This window comes from Carcharhinus amblyrhynchos, chromosome 1 (genome assembly GCF_965287045.1).
Source record: "Carcharhinus amblyrhynchos chromosome 1, sCarAmb.v2.hapA, whole genome shotgun sequence".
In the NCBI taxonomy this organism is placed as follows: Eukaryota; Metazoa; Chordata; class Chondrichthyes; order Carcharhiniformes; family Carcharhinidae; genus Carcharhinus; species Carcharhinus amblyrhynchos.
In genome coordinates, this window is record NC_137324.1 from 107,486,223 (window position 1) to 107,513,092 (window position 26,870).

General features: G+C 43.7%; 1 protein-coding gene across 1 annotated transcript in view; it reads right to left on the minus strand.

The window, feature by feature from the left end:
- The window catches only part of LOC145343870 (stearoyl-CoA desaturase 5-like), a 55,820-nt gene that overhangs the window by 16,065 nt on the left and 12,885 nt on the right, over positions 1–26,870 (minus strand). Inside the window, exon 3 of the mRNA XM_080190348.1 lies at positions 163–368. Coding sequence (XP_080046474.1) covers positions 163–368 — 206 coding nt within the window. The remainder of the gene's footprint in view (positions 1–162; positions 369–26,870) is intronic.

The window sequence follows — 26,870 nt, forward strand, 5'->3', positions numbered from 1 at the left end:
CCAGTTTTCTGACAATCACAATAGCCTTTAAAAAAAGGTTATCTTTTAATCTTATTGGAATGAAGCTTCCAAACAAGAAAATTATTTCAATATTTATAATAAGCAATGGTGAATGTGTGTTTCAAATATTCCTGAGCTTTTATTTCATACTGTAGTGCTTACTTTCTCTGGAACACAACAACAGGGTCAGCAAGGAGGTCACTAAAATCCAACTTCTTTCCTTTCTCTGCCACATGTGGATGTTTCTGAACAAGCAGCCAGCCGATATGAGAAAAGAAGAATCCACGAGTAGCATTGTGGGGATCGGCGTTGGTCTCTGAGAATTTGTGATGTACCCGGTGATCCCTGCACCATTCGTAGATGTCATTCTGTGAAGAGACAGGTGCAAAAATGTTGAGAGATCTGGGCATTAAATTACTTTATGAATGATCTTATGCCCTCTAATCTAGTTAATCTTTCAAACACAGTATAACTCTGACAAACCCACCAGCAGCTCAAGTGAAGAGGCAGGGTCTGACAGGATCAAGTGTTATCAAAAATTGAATAATTAAACCCCTTCTGAGCCAAAGATCAGGTTGACCAGAATGACTCCATGCACAATTAAGTACCTTGTACGTGACAAATTTGATTGGGCCGACTACTTGGCAAGTCAGAACCCTAGAATCTTTCCTTACGTTCCATGGAAGCACAGTCAAGCTAGTAGCTCCAGGATATGCAATCACTATTGTTCCCATGTGCTCAAACAACACCTAGATAGGCTGGAAAAGAGTCTAGAGGTTTACAGCATTGAAACAGCCCCTCAGCCCAACATGTCCATGATGCCCAGTTTTTGCCATGAAACTAGTTCTAATTGCCCATGTTTGGCCCATATCCCTCTATACCAATCTTACCTACGCAACTGTCTAAATGCTTTTTAGCATTAATTGTATTTGCCTCAACTAATGCCTCTGGCAACTCATTCCAGATACTCACTACTCTCTGTGTGAAAGAATTACTCTTTTGGACCCTTTTGTATCTCCCCCCTCTCACCTTAAATCTATGCCGTCTAGTTTTAGACTCCCCTCCTTTTGGGAAAAGATGTTGACAATCTACCTTTATCAATGCCCCTCATTATTTTATAGACCTCTATAAAATAGCCCCCTAGACTCCAGGTAAAAAAGTCCCAGTCTATCCAGTCTCTCCTTATAACTCAAACCATCAAGTCCTGGTAGCATCCTAGAGACCTTTTATTTGTGAGGTAAGGCTTACAGAATTCACCTGCAAATTAAATTAAAGGGCAAATTAAAATCATGTTTTGGCCATTCCACGGCCTAACAATACAAAAAGCTGGACTTTGAAATCCTGTACAAGACATTACAGAGGCTGTGGAGAGGGGGCTGTAATCATTTAGATTTTTTTTGACAGAAATTATGCAAAAGTACATAATTGAGCTAGACCCAGTGAATTGCCTGCTGTGCCTTTGATAATGGTCCCCTGGGTTTCATCCCAACTGCAATTTATTCCATGTTCCATTGAGGTGGCACCAACATTCACTCAGTCAATGTTGGTCAAGCCAGGGGGAGGCAATGGTGATAATGTCACTAGACTAGAAATACAGAGGTCCAGCCTAATGTTCTAGAGACATGAGTTTGAATCCCACCATGGCAGCTGGTGGAGCTTAAATTCAATTAATAAGTCTGAAATTAAAAGTCTAATGATGACTACAAAACCACTGTTGATTGCAGTAAAAACCCATTTGGTTCACTAATTTCCTTTAAGAAAGGAAATCTGCTGTCCTTACTTGATCTGGCCTACATGGGACACCAGATGCACAGCAATGTGACTGACCTCTTAACTGCCTTCCAAAATGGCTTAGCAAGCCCCTCAGTTGTATCAAACTGCTACAAAGTCTAAAAGGAATTAACCAGTCTGACCATTTGGCATCAATCTAAGCGCTGGAAATGACAAAAGCAAAACTCAGCCTTATTGACATTGCTAAAGTCCTCCTTGCTAACAGTTCAGTTTCCTCAATTATTCTCATCGCTGCACACCAACATCCTCCAACACTCTGATAATTGTTATTGTTTACTCTTTTTTAAATTCAGTAACTTATTGCTACAACATTGCTTTATATTTGTTCATCAATTGTTTCATTCCTTAAAACTCCAACTTTTTCTGAAATTCAGTTTATTGTTTTGCCAAACAGAACTCCAGATTCACATTGGTATTTTGGGGATCATAACCAAATTTCTGAGCTGTTATATATTTCACTAACTGGAATTTAATAGCGCAATCAAAACTGCAGAAAGAAATTTCAATCAAACATGTTAAGCATTAATTAAAATGCACATTGCAATTTCACCAAATGGATCTCATTGCCATGCTTTGCTGACAGCCATGGATTTTACTACATTTTGTCCTATTATTATTCCTGTCTGTACTGTGTACAGGTATAGATTACGATCTGCAATAGACTATCATTTTTCCAATTGCCATGATTTGAAATGAAATTGCTATATTGGAGAAGAGTTTGAACACTCATCACTGACATTTCTTCAGGAGTAATATGGTACCACTTTGCTGTTCTTCTGCCTGCTATTGTTACCAGCTGGCCCTGTCTACTAAACTGACAATCACCAGGAAGTGCCATAATTCAATAACATCTGCATACAGTGGCTGTCTACAGCTTCAAAATGTATTTCCTTACAAGTCTTTGTGTGAGAAGTGGTAACAGACCAAGAATATCACACTTGATTATGGTTATCACAGACGTCAGTGAAAACAATGCTTGGCAGTGGCCCTGATTGAGGTGAGATTTATTCTGTTTTTCTCTATACGAGAACTAATGCTCTTGGACAAATTGCCTCAGGAACCACCATTCAAGTACCAATAGGATTAGCTTTGCTGATGGCATGTCCAAGTGTGCCTCTTGCTTTGTAGAAGCCAGAAAATAACTCAAGACAGTTCCATAAAGGCATGGAAAGTCCCAAAGCAACACATGCTTCACATTTTCAATATTTAGCTTCCATGTTTTTCACATTCTGAAGAGTGGTTTTAGTTAAAATTGCCTAGAAGTCAGTAAAAGAAATTGTGCTTGCCTGTGGAGGAAGTTACATGGTTTTCCTGGAGCTGTTCATTTACAATATCACAAGAGTAAAGACCATAATGTGAAACACGTATAAGCTGTTCAACTGCCTGGAAATGTCTCTGCAATCTTCAAACAAAAACAGTTTAGCCTGATCTCTTCTGCAATTGACTGAAGGACAACCTACATTGCTTAACAATATTTTTTATTATACTTCTACTGTATTACAAAATTTCAAGGATCACCTGGATCCAGCGGCCAGCAAGGCATGACATTAAGCCAAAGAGGAAGAAAACAGTGCTTCACTCAATCAGGCCTCTAAAATCTCCTGGAAGGCACTGAAGCCAGGAGGAATAGCTCCCTGTCAGCAGCTACCAGCCAGTCATTCAGAACAGTCACCCATACAAGTGCCAACTCTCTTATCAATTCATCACACTCTTAGAACTACACAGTATGCCACAAAAGTGCTGCACATCCTCAGCTTTGCAAGCAAGGTTATATACCACCCCTCTTTTCATTCCTTTCTCCATCCTCGGTACCAATATCATCACCCTCTTAAAGCAAAATTCTACAATTAACCATTCACAGTACTCTCCAGCTAAGGGAGTAGGGATGGCTGGAGGGAGTTCTAAATCAGCATTTTGCACTATGTCTATCCAACATCCCTCGGAGCAATTACAACAACCCCTAATTTCTCAATTGACACATTCCTCAGCTATTAATTTCATCTTCATACACATCTGCTTGCAGAACAAAATGACACACAATGCTGACCAAAAGCAAGTTTGCTTTGAGGTCCTGAAAGATACAGCAGAATAGTAAAGTGTAAATGGTATTCCATTAATTGAATATAAATTAAGGAGCCAAACAAACACATTAGTGCATTAACTCCCCATAGCAGACAGCTGGGAACAAGCTAACATTAAGACCTGGGATTTAATAGTCTGAACTAATAAATATAGAATATTTCCAGTAATTAATGTTTGGATTTTTTTTTAAACTCGAGCCAAACTGAACAGTTGAAACTGCAGCTAGTTTACTTATTAAAAATGAGAGCAGAACTCACTGTGCCCTCATATCAATTAAAATCAACAGACTATTAGTAAAGATTTGAATAAAACATTTAGATAAAAATTTTTCAAACTCCTGATTACCTGTAGGTCAAGACAACATGAGCAATAGCCAACTCATTCAGTAGACACAGCATTACATCAGAATGAAGCATACATCACTGTGTGTCCTGTCATTCTATGTGAGGTTAGATACAGCAGTGATGTGTTTATGATATTGAACTAGAAACTGGGAGATTGCAAGCTTAAAATCCACAATGACAATATGTTAAATTTAATTTAATAAAAGAAATGATAGTTGCAGGATTGTTGTAAAGACCCGACTGGTTCACTAATGCTTTTCAGTAGAGAGAATCTCTCAACCTTTTCAATCTGGTCCACATGTGAATCCATTCGCTCACTACGTAACTGACTACTAATAACCTCTGCTTTGGCTTGGCAAGTTATAATTAATACAAAAATAAGGAATAAAGTCACACAGATATATTAGGAATTCAAGCATCAGGCAAGATTTCAACTCAAAACGTGTTCACTTGCAGAGATAAAATTGGGCTCATCGTGTCAGGACAAGATTTAATCAATTTCAAACTAATCAACACTGCAAAGTCCCCCTCACTAAAAATTGGTGTTCAGTTTGGGAGAGCTGTTCACAGGCTAGTCAAGCAAAAGCTTACAGAATCATATAAGAACATAAGAAATAGGAGCAGGAGGAGGCCATCTAACCCTTCGAGCCTGCCCCGCCACTCAACAAGATCATGGCTGATCTGAAGTGGATCAGTTCCACTTTCCCGCTTTCTCCCCATAACCCTTAATTCCCTTCTATCAGAAGCCTATCTACCCTTGACTTAAATATATTCAGCGAGGTAGCCTCCACCACTTCAACGGGCAGAGAATTCCAGAGACTCACCACCCTTTGAGTGAAGAAGTTCCTCCGCAACTCTGATCTAAACTGCACCCCCCCACCTTATTTTGAGGCTGTGCCCTCTAGTTCTGTTATCCTTTCTAAGTGGGAAGAATCTCTCTACCTCTACCCTATCTAGCCCTTCATTATCTTATATGTCTCTATAAGATCACCCCTCAGCCTTCTAAACTCTAACGAGTACAGACCCCGTCTATTCAATCTCTCTTATCCTTTTGCAAATGCGATGACCAAAACTGCACACAGTACTCCAGTTGCGGCCTCACCAGTGCCCTGTACAGTTGCAGCAAGACCTCCCTGCTTTTATATTCTAAGATCTAATATACATTATAACATACATTATATACATTAATATACATTAGCCAAGTATCCCAATATGTGCCATATGCCCGAATCCATGTACAAATAAATTGCTGTGTTTACCTGCATTACAATGGTGAATATAATTCTATTTGTGGATCATTAATTTCTTGCCTCAACCTTTCACAGAACTTGCACCTTTTAAATTCATACTCCCATGATTTTCTTAGTAGGCCACTGGATATGGGGAACAATGGACATTCTCTTGTTTTTCATTAAAAGAGCAAAGTCTTACCAGCATATCGTACTTCAGGGACTAACCAGGAACAATTCTACCTCTACAACTTCCTGCTGAAGAACACAACACAACATTTTGGATCCCTGGAACCTAAATCTGATTAGATTTTTAAAAATTTCACTGGTGGAGTTTTATGAACGCAAAGCTTTTTTTTTGTCTGGCAGCACTTGTTGCAAGTTGATTTTTGTTTGCAGTAGAAGTATTACATGCACAAGAAGTCCTCAGTTTAGATCTTGCCTTCTCATGAAACCACGGTCTTCTCCTCGCCTCAGTTTCCCACTCTCACATTTCCTCGTATCTTACTCCATAAATTTGCTCCCTGTCATAGTAAACCCTTGTTGTATGGCCTCATTAGCTGCAAAATTTCAAACATTGACAATGTCATTTATGATTACTTTCTCTTCCCTTCATTATCGATTTTTTTCTGTCCATCTTTAGTCCACTATACTCACCCTTTTCCCCCAAGAGAAAACTTTCTGATGGGTTTCTCTCTCCCTTTCACACACTCTAATTCTTGATTTATTTGTTTCCAGCTCCCTGCCTGCTAAAACACCTTAACATCTGTCAAGTTTCCTTGGTTCTACCTTATATTTCTTTACTCCTAAGAAATCATGTAGCAGTTTGCATTTTGGCCATTCTATCGACAAGGGTCCCATCTCTTCATCTTTAATTCTGAATTCCATAGACTGAGACATACCTGGTATGCAAGTACCATTTTTACATTCTTTCATTTTGTGAACGTAACTGGCAAAGTCAGCATTTGTTGTCCAAGCCTAATTGCTCTTAAAAAGATCATGGTGAAGGTCTTGAATTGCAGTTGTCCTCCTAACTTGTATAGTATAGTAGCTGGATCCTTTAAAAGGTGTACACTGGGAGGATCATATGAATCAATCACCCAAAGGGGAAGTAGTGTGGGGATCTTTGTGCAGAACACAGGCTCTTGCAGCCTGGATAGATCCTAGAGTTGGAAGTGTTAACATCACGAAAGCACCCTTCTAATTCATTAAATACTAACTGGTGGTCACCAGTCCTTCCAGTTACTACATTGGAGATGTATACAAGGTAAGTTAGAGCAACTTCATCGGCAGCAAGGAATTTGAAGAAACGTTGTTGCAAAACTGCAGAATGAGAGATCAATCCAAGCCTGAAAAAGCAGGAGCCTTTTCCTTGCTAGCCTCATTTTTGGGCTAGCAGGGAAGTCTGAACAATGGCCCTGCGCATACCTCAGATGAGGAGGGGGGAAAAGAGGGGGTCCCCCTCCACCAATAGACTCCTCTTAACATTAGACACTGCCCCATCAAAAGGTCTGGCCACTATAATTGCCATCCATCTATCTGTCTGCTTACACCATCAAGGCCTTGACAACCTGAGACCTCAAAACTCACCTGAGACTTAGACTCTGGGGACTGTTTGTAGACTCAGTCCTGGCCACCGAAGCTTTTGGTGTGGCCCGGATTAAAGCTACCGGCCAATCACATTGGCCAGAAATTCACTCAGCAGGGCCAGGCAAAAATACTGCCTCCAACTAATTAACACTCATTGGAATGTTAAATGACTGCAGGGCAGGGAGTAATACTGCTGCGATTCCTTGGATGGTTGGAAGGGAAACTCCACCATTCAAAAAATCCTGGCCACTGAAATTTTTCAGCTAATCATGGCTTTGTAAAGGATAGGTCAGCCTGATTAACCTGGTTGAACTTTTTCAAGAGATCACTGAAGTAGTGGATGGGAATGTTATTTATGTGGACATCCAGAAGGTAATTGATAGATTCCTACATAAGAGACTTCTTTGGATCCCAGTTGTCTCAGACTTGACACTGGCGATAACACTGGTGATGATGAGAGGTGGTCCCTTCATTCTACAACTGAGGGAGGATTCCTACATAAGAGACTGTTTACTAAATGCAATTGAGAGCAAATTATTGACCTGATTAGGAAATTAACTGAGTGGAAGGACAGAGAAAGTCAGGACTGCCAGTATTCTAATTGACTGGATATGACTCGTGGAGCCCCACAAGGTTCTGTGTACTTTAGATGGTGGAATAGAAAGCCACATGTGGAATTTGCTGACAACACACAGATAGGTAATATCATAAACAACATAGATGGAAGCAGTAAATTACGAAAAGGTTACGAAGATTAAATGAATGGGCAAAATTATGACAAATGGATTTCAATGAAGACAAACGTAAAGTTTTGCACCTTGGAACCAAAAACATCAGAACAAGGTTCTTTCTAAATTATGAAAAGCTAGAAACAGTAGAGGACCAAGTAATCTTGAGGGTTCAGGTATACGGTTCATTAAAATGTCATGAATTGGCACAAAAATTAACCCAAAAGTCTAATGGAATGCTGTATTTTATATCTAGAGGACTAGACTACAAGGAGGTTTCAGCAATACAAAGCCCTGAGAGAAAGAATATACTGATCTTGAAAAGAGGACAGCAAAGATTTACTAGAATGATTCCTGGACTTCAAGGATTAAATTACAAGAACAGAGTAAACAATCCTGGAGTTTGAGTTAACATGAGATTTAAATTACGTTTTCAAGACATTCAGGGGAAATTGGGAGAAACTATTTCTGCTAGTTGAGGAATCTAGGACTGAAAAGATAGTTTAAAAATTAAAGCCTGACCTTTCAGGAGTGAAATTAGGGAACATTTATTTGTGCAAATCATGGTAGAAGTTTGGAACGCTCTTCCACAATTGCAACTGATGCTTGAACAATTATTTATTTTAAACTGTGATTGACAGATATTTATTAACCAACGGTATTAGGGGACATGAGCAAAAGCAAGTCGATATATGCAATTAAGTCACAGATCAAGTATGATCTCAATTAATGGCCATACAGGCTTAATGAACTAAATGACCTATTCCTGTTTCTATGTTTCCACCTTCATCTCTAATGACTATTATGGGGTATTCATGGGTCTGCTCTCTCAAAAATTAATACTTTGTTTAACGCCCTCAGTTACCATAGCTCCTGCCCCAACTCCACATCCAAAACTTCTTCCTCAGTCCCCCTTCCATCTCCAAGCTTGCAATCTCCCTAAATGCTAACTACTTAAGCACCTCTCCCTGCCCCATTGCTTACTGATATCAATGGTTTTTCTTAGACTAGCATCAGTTTCCCTCTTCCAAACTGCGACCCTCAACTTCTCAGTCCTCTCCAGTTTTTATCCCATTCTTAAGCTTTCTTTACACTCTAAGATCTTTGACTATGTTATGAAACTCTGGTGTTTATACTTCAGCAACCAAAAGCCATCAAGAATCAGTGTATTTCCAAAATGTATAAGATATGCTGACATGGTCTCTGCTTTAAATCAGTCATTCTGGTGAGTGTGTTCCACAACCCAACAACCCTTTTGTGTAAAAAATCTTTTCTCCTGTACTCTATCCTAAATCTATTATTAAACTGATATTGATGTCCCCTTGCTCTAGACGTCTTAATCGCTAAGACTATCTGTTTAATTTATCTCATTCATTCATCACTTTTAAAATCTTGTGTTCTAGAATTTTTTTCAAAACTACTACAGTGAATAATGGAGGGGCATGTGATGTGTGGTTTCTGTATGATGTGGGAACTGGTGGACTCCAGGGTCCATCCCAGTGACCATGTCTGCAGTAAGTGCAGGCTGCTGGAGGAGCTCAGCTCAAGGTAGATGAGCTGGCCTCTGAGCTACAGACATTGAGGCTCATCAGGGGGAGAGAGGGTGCCATTGTCAATGGGGTGCAAGTGACATCCACCCCCCCTAGACTGGCTAACTCTAAGGGTCAGGGACAAGAGGGGGGTGGGGAGAGGAGGGAGGAGGGTGGGGAGAGGAGGGAGGAGGGTGGGGAGAGGAGGGAGGGGAGAGGAGGGAGGAGGGTGGGGAGAGGAGGGAGGAGGGTGGGGAGAGGAGGGAGGAGGGTGGGGAGAGGAGGGAGGAGGGTGGGGAGAGGAGGGAGGAGGGTGGGGAGAAGAGGGAGGAGGGTGGGGAGAAGAGGGAGGAGGGTGGGGAGAAGAGGGAGGAGGGTGGGGAGAGGAGGCCTCAGCCTCTAAATCTGCATAACAGGTTTGAGGTTCTTGCTTCCAGTCTGGAAGAGGACGAGGCAGGTGAGGTTGGTGAGCAAACTGCACATGGTACAGTGATGCAGCAGGACATAGGCAAAGAGAAGGGAAAAGGAATGTAGTAGTGATTGGGGATAGTGGGGTGAAGGGTATTGACACTGTCCTTTGTCACAATGACAAAGTGCGCAGAAGGGTGTGTTGTCTGCCTGGTGCTCGGGTCTGGGGTGTCGCAGCTGGGCTGCAGAGGAACCTGGAGTGGGAGGGTGAGAATCCGGTCGTTGTGGTACATGTGGGTGCCGGCGACGTAAGCAAAATGCGGACTGAGGATCTGGGGAGGGAGTATGAAAAGCTGGGAATGGAATTAAAAAGTAGAACCGACAAGGTGGTCATCTCTGGGCTACTGCCTGAACCGAGTGCAGACGGGCGTAAGGTTGACAGGATTAAGGAAGTGAATGGGTGGCTCAGGGATTGGTGTGGGAGGAATGGGTTTGAATTTATGGGGCATTGGCATCAGTATTGGGGTAGGTGGGACCTGTTCAGGCGGGATGGGGTTGGTCTGAACCGTGCTGGGACCAGAGTGCTGGCGAATCGAGTAAAGAGGACTGTAGACAGGGCTTTAAACTAATTGGGGGGGGGAGGGTGCGAGGGTAGGTGACGTTACGAGGTCTAAAGTTAAGGAGAGGGTACAGGTAAAGGAAAAGGCCGAGGATGTCCCAATAATAGAGGGAGTAGGGGGCGTGAGTATAGTTGGTGGCGTTACGGCAAATAGGGTCCAGGTGAAGGCTGGGATGAAAGCGCTTTATCTGAATGCACGAAGCATTCGGAATAAAGTGGATGAGCTGGTGTCGCAGATCGACACAAATGGATACGATCTGGTGGCCATTACAGAGACGTGGCTGCAAGGTGACAGGGACTGGGAGCTGAATGTACAGGGCTATCAAGTGTTTAGGAAGGATAGGCAGGAGGGAAAAGGGCGGGGGGGGGGGGGGGGGGCGTAGCTCTGCTGATTAAGGATAGTATCAAGGTGGTAGCAAGGGATGATATTGGAGCCAAGGAGCAGAACGTGGAATCGTTGTGGGTGGAGATTAGGAACAGCAAAGGGAGGAAGACGCTGGTGGGTGTCGTCTATAGGCCCCCGAATAATGATCTGGAGGTGGGGCGGGCTGTTCACGCGCAAATAAGTGCGGCGTGCAGGAATGGGACGGCCGTAGTTATGGGGGATTTCAATCTGCATATTGATTGGTCGACCCATGTTGGACGCGGTGGGCTCGAGGAGGAGTTCTTGGAATGCTGCCGGGATAGTTTCCTGGAACAGTGCGTGTTGGAGCCGACGAGGGAGAGAGCTATCTTGGATCTCGTGCTATGTAATGAGGCGGGTAGAATTAGGGACCTTGCGGTGAAGAATCCTCTTGGGGAGAGTGATCATTGTATGGTGGAGTTTCTGGTGCAGATGGAGGAGGACAAAGTGGGTTCCCAGACACGCGTACTTTGTTTGAATAGAGGGGAGTACGGTAGGATGAGAGAAGAATTGGCGAATGTGGACTGGGGGAGCGCGTTGGAGGGAGGGTCTGCTGAGGAGCAGTGGAGGATCTTTAAGGAGATCTTTCTTGGTGCTCAGCGGAAATTTATTCCGATGGTCAAAAAGGACCGTAGGAGGAGAGGTAATAAGCCGTGGATAACGAAGGAGGTGAAGGAAACTGTTAAAAGCGGAGGAATTTAGAGTAGCTAAGAGTAGTGGGCGAGAAGAGGATTGGGAGAGGTTTAAATGTCAACAAAGATTGACAAAGAAGTTGATAAAGAAGGTTAGGAGAAACTATGAAGCTGGGCTAGCGCTTAATATAAAAAAGGATAGCAAGAGTTTTTATAAATATATAAAAAGGAAGAGGCTGGCTAGGGTGAACGTTGGTGCTTTAGAGGATGAGAAAGGGGACCTAGTGGTAGGGGATGGGGGTATGGCTAAGGTATTGAATAACTTTTTTGTTTCTGTCTTCACGGAGGAGGACGTGAATAATTTGCCGGGTGTTAGCGATGGAAAGGTGGTAGGACTGGAGGGTCTTAATGACATTACTGTTACTAGAGAGGCGGTGCTAGACAGACTGGAGGGGCTGATTGTGGACAAGTCCCCAGGACCGGATGGGATGCATCCGAGGGTTCTGAAAGAAATGGCGGAGGTGATAGTGGATGCCTTGGTGGTTATTTTCCAGACGTCGCTGGATTCCGGGGAAGTGCCGGAGGATTGGAAAACGGCTAATGTTACGCCGTTGTTTAAGAAGGGTGCCAGGCAAAAGGCGGGGAATTATAGGCCGGTTAGTTAAACGTCTGTGGTAGGTAAAATGTTAGAATCCGTCATTAAGGAGGATATTGCGAGGCATCTTGAAGGGAACTGCTTGATAGAGCAGACGCAGCACGGTTTCATTAAAGGGAAGTCGTGTCTGACAAATTTATTGGAGTTCTATGAGGATGTGTCTAGGGCGGTGGATAGAGGAGAGCCGGTGGATGTGGTCTTTCTGGATTTTCAGAAGGCGTTTGACAAAGTACCTCACAAGAGGTTATTGCAGAAGGTCGAGGGACATGGAGTTGGGGGTAGGGTGTTAGCGTGGATAGAGGATTGGTTGTCAAATAGGAGGCAGAGAGTGGGGGTCAGCGGGTGCTATTCGGATTGGCGGATGGTGACTAGTGGAGTGCCCCAGGGGTCGGTGCTGGGGCCTCAGCTTTTTACCATTTATATAGATGATCTGGAGGAGGGAACCGAGTGTAGGGTGTCGAAATTTGCTGATGACACCAAGATTGGGGGAACGGCAAATTGTGCGGAGGGTGGGGAGAGTCTGCAGAAGGATCTAGATAGGCTGGGCGAATGGGCCAGGAAATGGCAAATGGAATTTAATGTTGGCAAGTGTGAGGTGGTCCACTTTGGTAGGAATAATGGTAGGAAGGACTATTACTTACGTGGCGAAAAACTGCAGCAGGCGACGGCGCAGAGGGACCTCGGGGTCCTTGTGCATGAGTCGCAAAAACCCAGCTTGCAGGTGCAGCAGGTGGTCAGGAAGGCGAATGGGATGCTGGCCTTCATAGCGAGGGGGATTGAATATAAAAGTAGGGAGGTCTTGCTGCAGCTGTATAGGGCATTGGTGAGGCCGCAGCTGGAGTACTGTGTGCAGTTTTGGGCGCCGCACCTGCGCAAAGATATTTTGGCCTTGGAGGGAGTGCAGAGGAGGTTTTCTAGGCTGATACCAGAGTTGAGGGGGTTGAGCTATGAGGAGAGGCTGAATAAACTAGGCTTGTACTTGTTAGAGTTTAGAAGAATGAGGGGAGATCTCATTGAGATGTATAAGATGATGAATGGGATGGATAGGATAGAGGTGGAGAGACTCTTCCCGCTCAAAAAAGACAGTAGGACTAGGGGGCACAGCCTCAAGATAAAGGGGGGGGGCGGTTTAGAATGGAGTTGAGGAGGAACTTCTTCACTCAAAGGGTGGTGAATCTCTGGAATTCTCTGCCCGTTGAAGTGGTGGAGGCTGCCTCGCTAAATATTTTTAAGACGCGGGTTGATGGGTTTTTGATAAGAGAGGGGATTAAGGGTTATGGGGAGAGGGCGGGAAAGTGGAACTGAGCCATGACAGATCAGCCATGATCTTATTGAATGGCGGGGCAGGCTCGAAGGGCTAGATGGCCTACTCCTGCTCCTATTTCTTATGTTCTTATGTAAGTCTTCTTTTGTATTTTCTTATGCCAGGCAGCATCATGAATCTCTGAATTGTGCTTTCTATTGACTCCAAGAGTGATCTTACTACGGTTTTAGCATCAGAGTTTTACAGCATGGAAACAGGTCCTTTGATGCAACTTGTCCATGCCCAGTTTTTACCATTAACCTAATCCCAATTGCCCAACTTTGGCCCATATCCCACTATATTAATCTTACCCATGTAATTGTCTGAATGCTGTATTACTACCACTGCCAGCTCATTCCAGACACTCACCACGTGTGTGAAAAAATTGCCCCTCTGGACCCATATGACTATAAGACATAGGAGCAGAATTAGGCCACTCAGCCCTTCAACTCTTTTGTAACTCTCCCCTCTCACCTTAAATCTATGCCCTCTGGTTTTAGACTCCCCTACCCTTGGGAAAGGATTTTGACTATCTACCTTATCTATGTCCCTCTTAATTTTATAGACCTTATAAGGGCACCCCTAAGCTTCCCACACTCCACAAAAACAGTTGCAGTCTAGCCAGCTTCTCCTTATAACTCAAACCTCCAGGTCTTGGTAGCATCCTTATAAATTTTTTCTGCACTCTTTCTAGATTAATAATATCCTTTCTATAATAGGGTGACCAGAACTGTACACAGTATTCCAAGTGTGGCCTTACCAATGTCTTGTACAACCCCAACTCCTATATTCAATGTTCTGACCAATGAAACCAAACAGGCTGAATGCCTTCTTCACCACCCTGTCCATCTGTGACTCCAATTTTAAGGAGCTATGAACCTGTATCCCTGGATCTTTCTGTTCTATAACTCTCTCCAATGCCTGCCATTAACTGAGTAAGTCCTGCCCTGGTTCGATCTACCAAAATGTTTTCTACAGAGATCCAACATGGATCTTGACTTTTGCATGTGCCTCTCGCCATGAAACCCCATATTTCAGTAGCTTTTTCTATGGCCTTATTCCCCCTTAGATGATGCTTCTTCAATGCTTCTCTCCTGTTGTCCAGCTTGGGTGGGACTGCTCGCACCTTATTTCATACTCATTTATCCAATCATATTCAAAGCATCGCTTGGAATCACTTCTCTTTTTGCTAGTGCACCATGACCTTTGATGTCCCCCAAGGATCAATCCTTGACTCCACCTATTCTTCATCTATATGCTGTCCCTTGGTGAAAGCAGAGTATGCTGTACACTGATAACGCTCAACTCTACCTCACCATCATCTCTTTCAAATCTTCCATTATTACTAAATTATCCAACTGAATCTGGTATCTAGTTCTGGATATATTACTGGCAACAGTATTTGATACTAAACAAATCTGTTTGTAACAATGTTGTCATATTTGACCCCAAGATGAGCTTCTAGTCACATATTCATGCCATCACTAAAACCGCCTATTTCCACTCTGTAACATTGCTTGACTTCACCCTGTTTCAGTTCATCTAATGCTGAAACCCTTATTAATGAATTCATAACCTAGAGGGTGGAATTTTATGAGAATTTTTTTAGAAGTGTCCAGCCCAATCTTATGCACTCAGTCTTTGAAAATATGGACTAGGCCATTTCTAGCCACTTGAGGCAATGGGTGGGGCTTAACTCGCCAGACAGTCTGCAGCTCAGATTGGAGCCACAAACTGCACATGTGCAGAAAAAGCTAAAAATAAAGCAGCTCTCCTGACGGAGCACCCCCCACCAAATACAGCCTTCTCCTGGCCCCCACAGACATCAGACACACCCCCTCCCACATTACTGACCCCTTTATCCTCCTCACCCTCCCCCCTCCCCCAAATGGTCTTGCATTTGGCCCCCTCATCACCACCCCATCCCCCAGCCTTAATGCCTGACTAACATGACCTTCTCTCTCCCCCGCCCCTGATCATTACAGAAGCGCAAATCTTCTCCCCCTCATCAGCACACTCGCAAGTGCCAACTTGGCTTCCCCTCCATGGTAACAAGGCAAACTACATTAAATTCACTGGAATGCGCTAATGGGTGTGTGATTCACCCAAACTGCCTGCAGCTGATCTGCCCTAAGAAAGGACCGCTCCATAAAAACCCCAAAGATGGAAAGGCAGGCAGTGCAGGAAGAAATGGCCTCCAGGAAAACAGCTGCCCAATTTTCTGATGCTGACCTGACCAGGTTGCTGGAGGCAGTGGAAGGCAGGACACCCTCTTCCCCCAGCAGGATGCCGCCCCAGGGGAAGGGATAGAAACGCAGCCTGGAAGGCAGTGGCAGCGAAAAACTGAATGACCTAATCCAGGCAGAAAGGGTGAGTGTTTAACCTCATCTAGCATCTTCCCCCAAATGACCCCCAGATCCCCCCACCCTCAGCACCTTGCATGCTTCCAATTCCTGACCACCCCACGCCCCCTCCCAAGCACCTCCCTTCTCTCCCAAAAGAATATCACAGTGCTTGCTCTCTGAGGGTCACCCCTGATACCCTCCAGGACTTGTGCCATCAGATTTTACATGGCTCCTTCTGACCCCTCAGGAGAAGAATGCCCATAATCACAGATGAGGGCAAAGAAACGAGGTGGTGAGTCTGAGATTTGGGTCCTCACCCCTTTGAAGAGTCGGCGCTGCAGCTTGTGGGAGAGGAGGGCCTATGGACCATTAGTGACAGCATGGTCGGGCTGGAGCATAGAAGTGAGCACCTGCCAACCCGCCACTCGGAAAAATCTCAAGTTGCATGCAGCCCTTGCACTTAACCTTGTGTCCTGTGTTGCAGGAAGTGAGCCCGACATGCCCAGGCCATGTGGGATCACTGCTCCTCACTGCTGCTCCTACCCAATCTGACCCTGACAGTTCAGAAGGGTCCTCAGGATAAGCTGACGGAGGGACCCCTGAAGCCAGCACCAGTTTTTGCGTCAGCTTCCACCTCACAATTCACCATCCCAGAGACTCTGACACTGGTGGGTCAAGTTAGTGGCAAGGCATCTGGGTCACTCCCTGGTGCACACGATACATGTGCTGACGTACAGCGGGTGGAAGAGGGAACGTCTGAGGCCTTTGGCCTGCTGGAGGCGAGGACTCAGCTAGCTCCAGGCTATATGCTGGGCCTCAAGATTACTTCTCCCTCAGCTGTTGGAGATGCAGCAACTGAGCCAGGAATGCAGGAGGGGATGACAGCAACCCTGGACCGATTGTGACACTGTTGGAAGCAGTCCAAAAGCTTTCAGATGGACCAACTATTGCCTGTCTTGCATGGTTCCCAGGCCAACACTGCAAGGATGGCATCTGTGGTGGAAAGCCTGGGGCAGACGATCCTCACCTTGAGTGACAGGGTCCAAGTGATGGGAGTCACAGCAAGCAATGGCGGAGTCCCAGAAGGCCACGGTCAAGTCACACCGGGCCACAGCTGAGGGCCTCAACAAGCGAAGATTCTGTGGCCCATGGCTGAGAGGCTCAGGAGCATGCAGGCGACCCAGTGGTACATTGCTGAGACACAGCGGGTTATGGCTGCAGCCCTTGAGAACGTGGCCCATTCACAGAGGGTCATGGCTGAAAGGCTGCAGAGCATGGGGCCAATCTCAACAGACATTTGCTGCTGCCATTGACAGGTGGCCCTTGACTCAGAGGACCATCGCAGAGGGCTCGGCTACTATGGCAAGAACGCAGGTGGTCCTCCAGGTCTGGCAGGGCCAGGTGATCCCAGAGCTTCTGAAGCTCACTGCAGGAACACCGCCATCCAATTGTGTGACCCAGGGGCCCACAGGAAACCAATGGGAGGAAGTAAGGCCTTCCAACCAGGAGACTCTGGCTCTGGATACGCCTTCTCACTCCCCCCTTCCTGACACTGGGGCATCTTAGGGCAGTGGGATGAAGAAAGTGCGATGGATACTTCCCTGCCACCTAGAAGCTGGCCAGGGCCCTCAAGGTCCAGATCCTCCATAGCTCAATCACCAAGGGCATCACAGGCCACGCTGCGCAGTAGGCGACTGGCCACCTCAACCTCCGATGTACATCTTGGGGAGACACCGAGTGGTGTGGAGGTAGGCCACATAAAGGTAAGAAGTTATAGTGACACTAAGATGACAGGTGAAGGGCACTAGTTCGATAGAATATTTAGGCACTTGAGAGTCTTACATTCGCGTCTTTGTATTTTCATTTACTTTTATTGGCACCAATAGATGTTATTTCACCCCACAGCTGTGACTAATTTGTCTCTGATTAGCCTCTAACAGGAATGTACTTACCCCACCAGTTACTGGAGGGACCCTGCATGTTGATGTTAGTGGGGCAAGGCCCTCAGTGCACTGCAACTGTGAAAATCAAGGCACTCAAATAATTCACTGGCTATAGCAGGTGGCATGCATTGGCAGCAACTTACAAATCTGTCATGGCATCCCCAGCACCCAGGAGAGATTCCCTCCTCCTCCACATCTGACACCACCCTATCTGTCCCAAGGCCCTGCATAGGAGTTTAGAGCTCTCTCACCCACCACTCATATGGACCCAGGTGCCAGCATGTTTGCAGAGCTGAGATAAGTGTCAGACTAGTTTGCACCAGGACATCATCACAATGGCGCATGGCGAGTTGTCATCACCCTCTTGCCTGCCACACAAACTCACTAACACAGAGTACCCTGGCCCACCATTCTGGTGTTACAATGTTGCAGGAGAACATAGGACTGCATGTGGCTGGGGTAGGAGATGGAACTCATGTCGGGCAACACAGACCCCTCGTGACCAAAGCACGTGGTGATCAGGGCCTCCCTCGCTGCCCTCGCATGCTTGACCCATGGATAGTGGATTTTTTTTAGTGGCATAAAGGATAGTGAAGAAGGTTATTGAGGATTGCAGTGGGATCTTGATCAATTGGGCCAGTGGGCTGATGACTGGAAGATGGAGTTTAATTTGGATAAATGTGAGGTGGTGCATTTTGATAGATCAAACCAGGACAGGACTTACTCAGTTAATGGTAGGGCACTGGGGAGAGTTACAGAGCAAAGAGATCTAGTGTACAGGTTCAAAGCTACTTGAAAGTTGAGTCACAGGTGGACAGAGTAGTGAAGAAAGCATTTGGTATGCTTGGTTTCATTGGTCACAATACTGAACACAGGAGTTAGGACGTCTTGTTGAAGTTGTACAGGACATTGGTAAGGCCACACTTGGAATACTGTGTACAGTTCTAGTCACCTTATTATAGAAAGGATATTTTTAAACTACAAAGAATGCAGAAAAAAATTTACAAGGATGCTACCAAGACTTGATGGATTGAGTTGGAAGGAGAGGCTAGCTAGACTGGGACTTTTTCCTCTGGAGCGTAGGAGACTGAGGGGTGATCTTATGAACATCTATAAAATAATGAGGGGCAAAGATCAGATAGATAGTCAATATCTTTTCCCAAAGGTAGGGGATTCTAAAACAAAAGAGCATAGCTTTAAGGTGAGAGGGGAGAGATACAAAAGGGTCCAGAGGGGCAAATTTTTCAGACAGAGAATGGTGAGTGTCTGGAACAAGCTGCCAGAGGTAATAGTAGAGGTGGATACAATTTTGTCTTTTGAAAAGGTTTTAGACAGTTACATGGGTAAAATGGGTATAGAGGGATATGGGCCAAATGCGGGCAATTGGGACTAGCTTGGTGGTTAAAAACAAAGGGGCAGCATGGACAAGTTGGGCCAAAGGGCCTGCTTCTATGCTGTAAATCTCTATGACTTTATGCTGCCACCAGCCCTCCAGTGCCTGAGTGGTGTTGCTCGTTGTCCTTCTCTTCCTGCAGCCCAGGCTCCCTGCTGGGCCTGATCCAGGTCAAAATTAATATACTAGCATACAGAGTATCTGTGACTTTCCTCACAGACTTGTGAATGGATGATTGTGAAATGCCACAAAGGTCTCCACTGGCAGTCTGGAAGGACCTCAGTGGTGTAAAAGTTTAAGGTGGCCATCAATTTCGCAGTCACCAGAAGTGGCTGCCACCCATGCCCTGAGATGCCAAGTCCCACAACAAATGGCACAGGTATCCAACTATCTCCTTTTGGAGCTAGAGCCGTCAACGATATGTGATGTCCGACAGTTGCTTCAAGGACACTCGCATGCGAATGGGGGCCCCGTCCTGTCTCTGATGGCTCACTCCCTCTCCTCTTGCAAGTGATAAAGCCTGGGCCTCCTCTACCCACAATTCATTCTCCTGCTCCTCCTCCTTAGCTCCAGCAGCAACCAAAAAGACAACAAGATCAATTGTTTGCATTGCAAAAACCATCTTGTCAATCTGAAGTGGGGGGGGTGTGGTTGGGGAAAGGGAGAATCAGATGGCAAGGTTAAAGAACTCTGCTCATCCCCAACCCAGCAACACGTACTTCCTCTACAAACATCCCCCCACCACAGCCCCTCAGCAATACACATTCCCTGTATCTTCCCCAAAGCCCCTCAGCAGCACACTCTACCCATAACAACCCCACAACCCCCCCAGAAACACACACTCCCCAAAGCCCCCAGAATGGCAACACAGTACCTCCCCCCACTCACGGATAAACACCCAGAACCCATGCGGTAGTGGGCACAGACAGTGTTGCTTGATAAGTCCTGAGGCTGCAGCACTGCCACTTCAGAGAGTTCCCAGCCCACTCCTCACCAGCAACAGTGCTTGCTGCTGCTGGCACTAGGACCCAGAATCAGTATTAAGACCCAAGTTCAGCACTCAGACCTGGGTCCATTCTGAGAGTCCAAAGTCAGACACCATGAGCAACAAAAGTCTCCCACCTTCCCACATATTCACAAGCCCCTCCAACCCTGAAATGCAACATGGCCTCACAAAATAACACCTCACTGAGCAGCATTGAGCAGTTTGAAAGCAGAAACTTACCCCTTTGCTCACCCTCACAGCTCAGGCGCCTGAATCTGACTTTTATACTTGAGTTGTCTTCCTGACTGATGCGGCTGCAGTGAATGAGGTTGTTAAGGCAGGTGAGCTGAGACAATTGGGGGTGAAGCTCACTAATGCCTTGTAATGAATGCAATAAAATGCAAATTGATGATTCATCCATTTTGGGTGAGTCCTGATCATGCTGATTATTTTTTCTTGGTAAACTTGGAATGAGCATGAAAACAGGCTACATTCCTGCTAGCTGCATCACACCCAATTTTATGATTCTTTCCCGCTGCAAAACAGGCACAAAGCGGTCATAAATTCCACCACTAGTCTTGACTATTCCAATGCATTCTGGGTTGGTTGCTCACATTCTATCCTCTGTAAACTCAAGGCCATCTAAAACTCTGCTGCCTTGCCCTGGTCTTAATACATACCAAATCTCCTCCATGCCTTAATTTTAAAATTCCCATCCTCGTTTTCAAATCCTACCATGCCTTCACTCCTCCCCAGCTTCTTTTAGTTCCACAATCTTCCAAGATATCTGATTATCTAATTCTGGTATCATGAACATTCCTAATTTTAATCGCTCCACCATTAGTGGCCATGCCTTCAGTTGCTTTGGTCCCAAACTCAGTATTTCATTCCACACCTCTCTTTTCTCCTTTAAGGCATTCCCTTCTTAGATATCACCCGCGAGCAAGCTTTTGGCTGAATATTTCCTTACGAACTTGGTATTACACCTTGTTTTAAAAAGATCCTGTGAAGGGCCTTGGGACGCTTTATCACATTAAAAGGTGATATATATACCAACATAAGTTGACATTGTGAACGTGAAGTGAACCCCAAAATCTGTCTGCTCATAACATCAACCAATGTTCCACTAAATTACATCTGTTCAGTTTTGTTTAAATCAAAACAAATCACCTCATGTTTATCCACAATGACACTCACCTGCTTTTTTTTAGTCCATTATTTTTTTTCCGAATGTAAACATTCTCACACTTACACCAAATTCCCACGGTACATAAACATTCACTTTTGTACACCCATTTGAAGGAAATGGGAAATCAAAACTTCATTTCCACATTTCATTGACGTGAAGGTGAAATTTCAGCTCAAGCCTTCCCCCTTCCTCTTTTATAAACTATAACACCACAGCGCAGATGTGTTTTATGTAAATTCATTGTTTATACAGCTATCTCAATCATTGCTCTGCCTTCCCTTCCTTTTCCCTTGAAGGATATGCAGACCCAGGGTGCTTGCACCTTCTGTTATATCTCCCAAGGGAACTTAGTATGAAGTTATTCAGGTAATCAAAGCTATTTTTCTGTAGGGCAAATTGTTAACCAGAGATTGAAGCTGAGACTGGGGCTAAGAATATTACATTGAGAGGGCAGGTTGAATAAACTTGGCTTGAATTTATTTGAATACAGTAGATTGTTTTGTCATCTGATCAAGGGGGCTAAGACATTAAAAGGATTTGGTAGGTTGCATAAGAACAACAAATTTCCTCACGTTGGGCATAATTTTAAATTAGAATTCAGTAGCAAAATCAGGGGAAACATTTTGCACAATAAGGATAGAAATCTAGAAGTTTCTCAAAAGGCTGTTGATGCTGAATCAATAGAAGTTTCTAGGACATTTTTTGTTGTGTTATGATATCAAAAGACATAGAGCAAAGGAAAGAAGATGGAGTTGAGATGCTAAATGGTTCAAGCAGCTAAATGACCCTATCCTCTTTCCAATTGTTCTCTCGTCTGCATGTCTTGGCTATTTGTTGTTTTAAGCACTCTGCCACAGAGATCAGGAATGTCTAAGGTTTTGTTGCTGGTCTCTGTTCTTTAGCTGTCAATACGTTCATTACAAATGCTCTTCAGGAAAAACTGAAAAAGTTATTTTGGATTTTGTAGTATTTGCAACTATGTTAAGAATCAAAACTGGGAAAATAGCAAACTGCTTCTATAATAGGCTTTGTGTGACCATAACAGAGAATCCAACATTGGAAGGCAGTACAGCAATGAATTAGGGCCCTAGCATGATTTCATTGGTTATGAATTCTTGCTTGCAGGCCTCTCAAATTTCAAGACTTTCCAGTAATGGCAGTAAACCTCAACCACCAGAATTGAGTATCAAAAATTGGAGGCAGCGAGCTGTGCATGACTTTCTAGTGAGTACCCCAATTTCCAATATTGATTTCAAATGGATGAGGCTCACTGACAAGGGTGTCACACCAAAAATGAACATTACTGTGTTCTCAATCCTGCTCACATTGTGATTAACAAGTGTGCAGCAGAGACCATGTCCCAGCAGGTAAAGTCAGACAATCCCTAATAACCAACAAGCAGACAATAAAACCAAGAAGCCAAAAAGACCAAGACTGATCCAAAACTCATTTCAACATAGATAAATGTCTTTTATTAAAAGAGTGAAAAGCATTAAAACAGTTTAAACTTGTAACCTGTGTCAATGCAAGTAAGTCTGGGTTACAATACAATACAGAATAAGGCCAGAATGGTCTATGCCTAAGCTCCACACCAGCCTCTTCCCACCCTCCTTCACCTTATCAGCCTGTCCATCTACATATTTCTCCCTCACGCACTTATCTAGTTCCTCCTTAAATGCCGCTCACCTCAACCTCCCTACGTGGTAGCATTTGCTAATCAACATCTAGATAAAGAAGTTTATTTTGAATTCTTTAATTGAATGTGACCCATTATTTACAGCTAACAATTCACTAGACCCCATCACAGTAACAAAGCCACTGCAATTTCATAGGAGCAATAAGGCGGCAAATTATCAAGATGATATTCACTAAAATGACTGTTGACTGAATGTTTAGTGCGCTGAACATTCAGTGCTAATTATTAAAGAAAATTGTTTTCCAGGTTGTTGTTGTGGGTCAACATTATGATCAACTGTTTGTTTACTGATAGCTGGTGGGAACTGTGATGGTGAAGGGGAGCCCTTCGTTTTCAGTTTTAAAATTGAAGATAAGATCTGACTTATTGTTAGTTCCTTAATGCTTTTGGAGCACGACACTTGCATTGGTGTCCAATTGGCAGATGTACTGTACTGGGATTAATAGCAGTAATGTGCAGTGTGACAGTGCTCTCTTATAACACACAGACTTTTATCGGGCTGTGGTTTCCCTACATAATGAGCACAAAGAGCAAATGTGGTGCACAAGCTGATTGCTTTCCTGCAGGGAAAATAAATGAATAGTTGGTGAAACAACAAAGCTTAGTTAACTCTTCATTTCCCATTTTAAATCTTTATCGCCAGACAGCAGTCTGCAAAATACGCTGAGTAATAAAGAGTTATCAAATATTTGGGAAATAAGGAAATTTAGGCTTACAGCTTGCACAAAACAGATTATTTGATCATTGTCATATTGCGGTTTGTGGGAATTTGTTGCATGCAAACTGGTTGCAGCATGTCCTACATTTTAAAAATTACTACACTTTAAAAAGTACTTAATTGGTTGTAAAGTGCTTGAAACACCTGATGCTCATGAAAAACGCTTTATAAATGTACATCAACTTTTTTCTTTTTGTGCTTTATTCTGTCGATTTTCTCCTGCCTACTCAGCATACTTATTTGAACCTTAACCTTTATGTCTCTTTATTTATCATTCTCATATCAGACTACTAATGTTGTCAACTAACTAGCAACTAGCCAAGGTTCAAACAGTGAAGCCTATCGACAAAACAGGACAGTATCAACAACACATGACAGCAACACTATCAATAATACAGGATAGCAGCATCACTCAACAGAGCAGGACAGCAGGGCTCATTAACAGCACAAAATAATACTACCAATTGATTGTGAAAAATATCTGTCAACAAACCATTCTCTTGTTTCACAGATGGTGTAACTGAAGAGCCATTTCTGGAATGACATACTGCCACTGACAAAGCCCTCTTTATTTTTGTCAAATAGGGATGAAAATGTTCCAAACTCCAGGTCCTTAATTCATGAGGAGACCTTGAAAGTAGGATTGATGCTGACCCATTGACAAAGTGCCTGACCACTTCTGCAATTCAGGAAAGGGTTTTGAGTAAATGTTTTTGATGCATTTGGAACAGCTATCTTCTGACAGGGAAATGGGGAGGAGGGGACGAATTTCCCTGCAGTATTTTGTCAAAGATCAGCAACACCAACCCACCCTCCCGTACAAACCTTCATTATAATTATTTTGTTTTACAGAATGCTATTGTCTGCTTCTGCTGATCATAAATTGAATCAATTGTTCTTTATTAACTACTTTGTGAACTGATCTTTCAATGCAAAAACATCCAGCTTTAAGGACAACTCTGAAAGAAATCACGTATTTCAATAATTGAATTTATTATAGGTCTACTCTTGAATGCATTACAAGGCTGAGAGAAAGAGAAAACCACTAAAATCCAGGTTTTGCCCCAATTAATTAAGGAAAGCCAAAATAGATTTATTAAGGAACAAATCATGTTTAACTAAATTGATGAGCTTTTTGGTGAGTTAAGGGAGGGTTAATAAGAATAGTGTGGGTATGTGGTGTACCTGGGCTTTCAAAGGGTATTTAGTAAAGTGCTACATGATAAAGTGCCACGTCATAGTCTTGCCAGCAAAGTTGAAGCCCATAGAAGAAAAGGGACAGTGGCATCTTGGAGCTGGCAAAGTGACCGGAAACATTAATGAAGAACAGTTATTTTTTTCCAGAATGGAGGAAATGCGGGCCCCATTGTACTAGGATAACTATTTTTCTTGATCTATATAAATGACCTAGATTTGAAAGCATTGTGAACTGTGAGGAGGACAATGATAGACCTCAAGAGGGCAAAGATTGGCTGGTGGAATAAAGACACCTTCCTTCTTGTCCTTTTTGGCTTTTCCCAGTTACATGGGGCTACTACAATGCTGGTTGATCGCACATTTGTATAAACCATCATTTTCTGGATTTTGTGGATGATTTTATAGCCAGGTGCCCTACCTGCCACAAACCCTCTCCATTTATCCAGACAAAGGGGACTGGCATCAATATACATTGGTTTGCCTGTATCAGTGGCTGGGTTTTTTTTATAGCCAACAAGTCTTGTGGTGGGACTTGAACCCAGCTCTTCTGATTCTGATACAAGGGAACTACCCATTGAGCCACACTAGTTCCCTCAATAGTTGAATGGAAAGACACATGGAGGAATAATTTTAACACAAGGAAGTATGAAGTGGTATAGTGTGATGCAGAGAATGAGTAGAGGCAAAATAAGAGTACAAGTCTAAAAGAAGCACAACAGCAGAGGGACCTATGAGTATATGTGCAAAAATTGTTGAAGGTGAATACCAAGGAGTTTGCTACCATCCAGTACACAGTTTGATTATTGCCCAAAATCCCCCCACCCTCATCAACACTGAATTCAATATGCAACCAATCCACCACCAAAGCATTAAGGTTGCAGTATGTGAAGTTTACAAGTACACTGCAACAACTCAGCAAGATTATTTCAACAACACATGCGATTGCAACCATTACAATAAAGAATAGCAATGTTGTGGGAACACCATTCAATCCTAGTTCCCCTCTAAGTCCTACCATCAATAGAAAATGGAAAGAATTGTTTAATTTAGACAAATGCAAGATGATGCATTTTGGTAGATTGAATCAGGGCAAGACTTATCCAGTTAATGGTAGGGAAGAGTTACAGGACAAAGAGATCTAGGGGTACATGTTCATAGCTCCTTGAAAGTGGAGTCATAGGTAGACAGTGGTGAAGAAGTGGCATGCTTGGTTTCATTGGTCAGAACATTGAATACAGGAGTTGGAATGTCTTGTTGAAGTTGTATAAGACATTGGTAAGGCTACACTTGAAATACTATGTGCAACTCTGGTCATCTTATTATAGAAAGGATATTATTAAACTAGAAAAAGCGCTGAAAAGATTTACTAGGATGCTACCAGGACTTAATGGATTGAGTTATAAAGGAGAGGCTGGAGAGACGGGGCCTTTTTTCTCTGGGGCGTTGGAGGCTAAGGGGTGATCTTATAGAGGTCTATAAAATAATGAGGGGCACAGATCAGCTAGATAGTCAATATCTTTTCCCAAAAGTAGGAGAGTCTGAAACTAGAGGGCATAGGTTTGAAGTGAGAGAGGAGAGATACAAAAGTGTCCAGAGGGGCAATTTTTTCACACAGAAGGTGGTGAGTGTCTGGAACAAGTTGCCAGAGGTAGTAGTAGAGGCAAATACAATTTTGTCTTTTAAAAAGCATTTAGATAGTTACATGGATACAATGAGTATAGAAGGATATGGGCCAAATGCGGGGTTTTAAAAAAAAAGGCGGCATGGACAAACTGGGCCGAAGGGCCTGTTTCCATGCTGTAAACCTCTATGATTGTAATATCTGCAAAGCTCATTCACTTAATGCGGCAAATACCTGGAATAATGCAACTGATTGTTGAAAGGATGCTACTTCCCACAAGTGGGATGTTAAGTGCCATTACTGTAGACAGTTTGGTTTAGAAATGCTAGATGGATCTATACACCCTGACAAAGTAGTCAAACTCTAACCAAAATAGCATTCCATCATCTTGTTCAAAGATAATGTCGCCATCACTCCTTCCCCCCTCCACTCCACCCCTGGATCCCTGCAATTGCTTTATCACTTTGCAG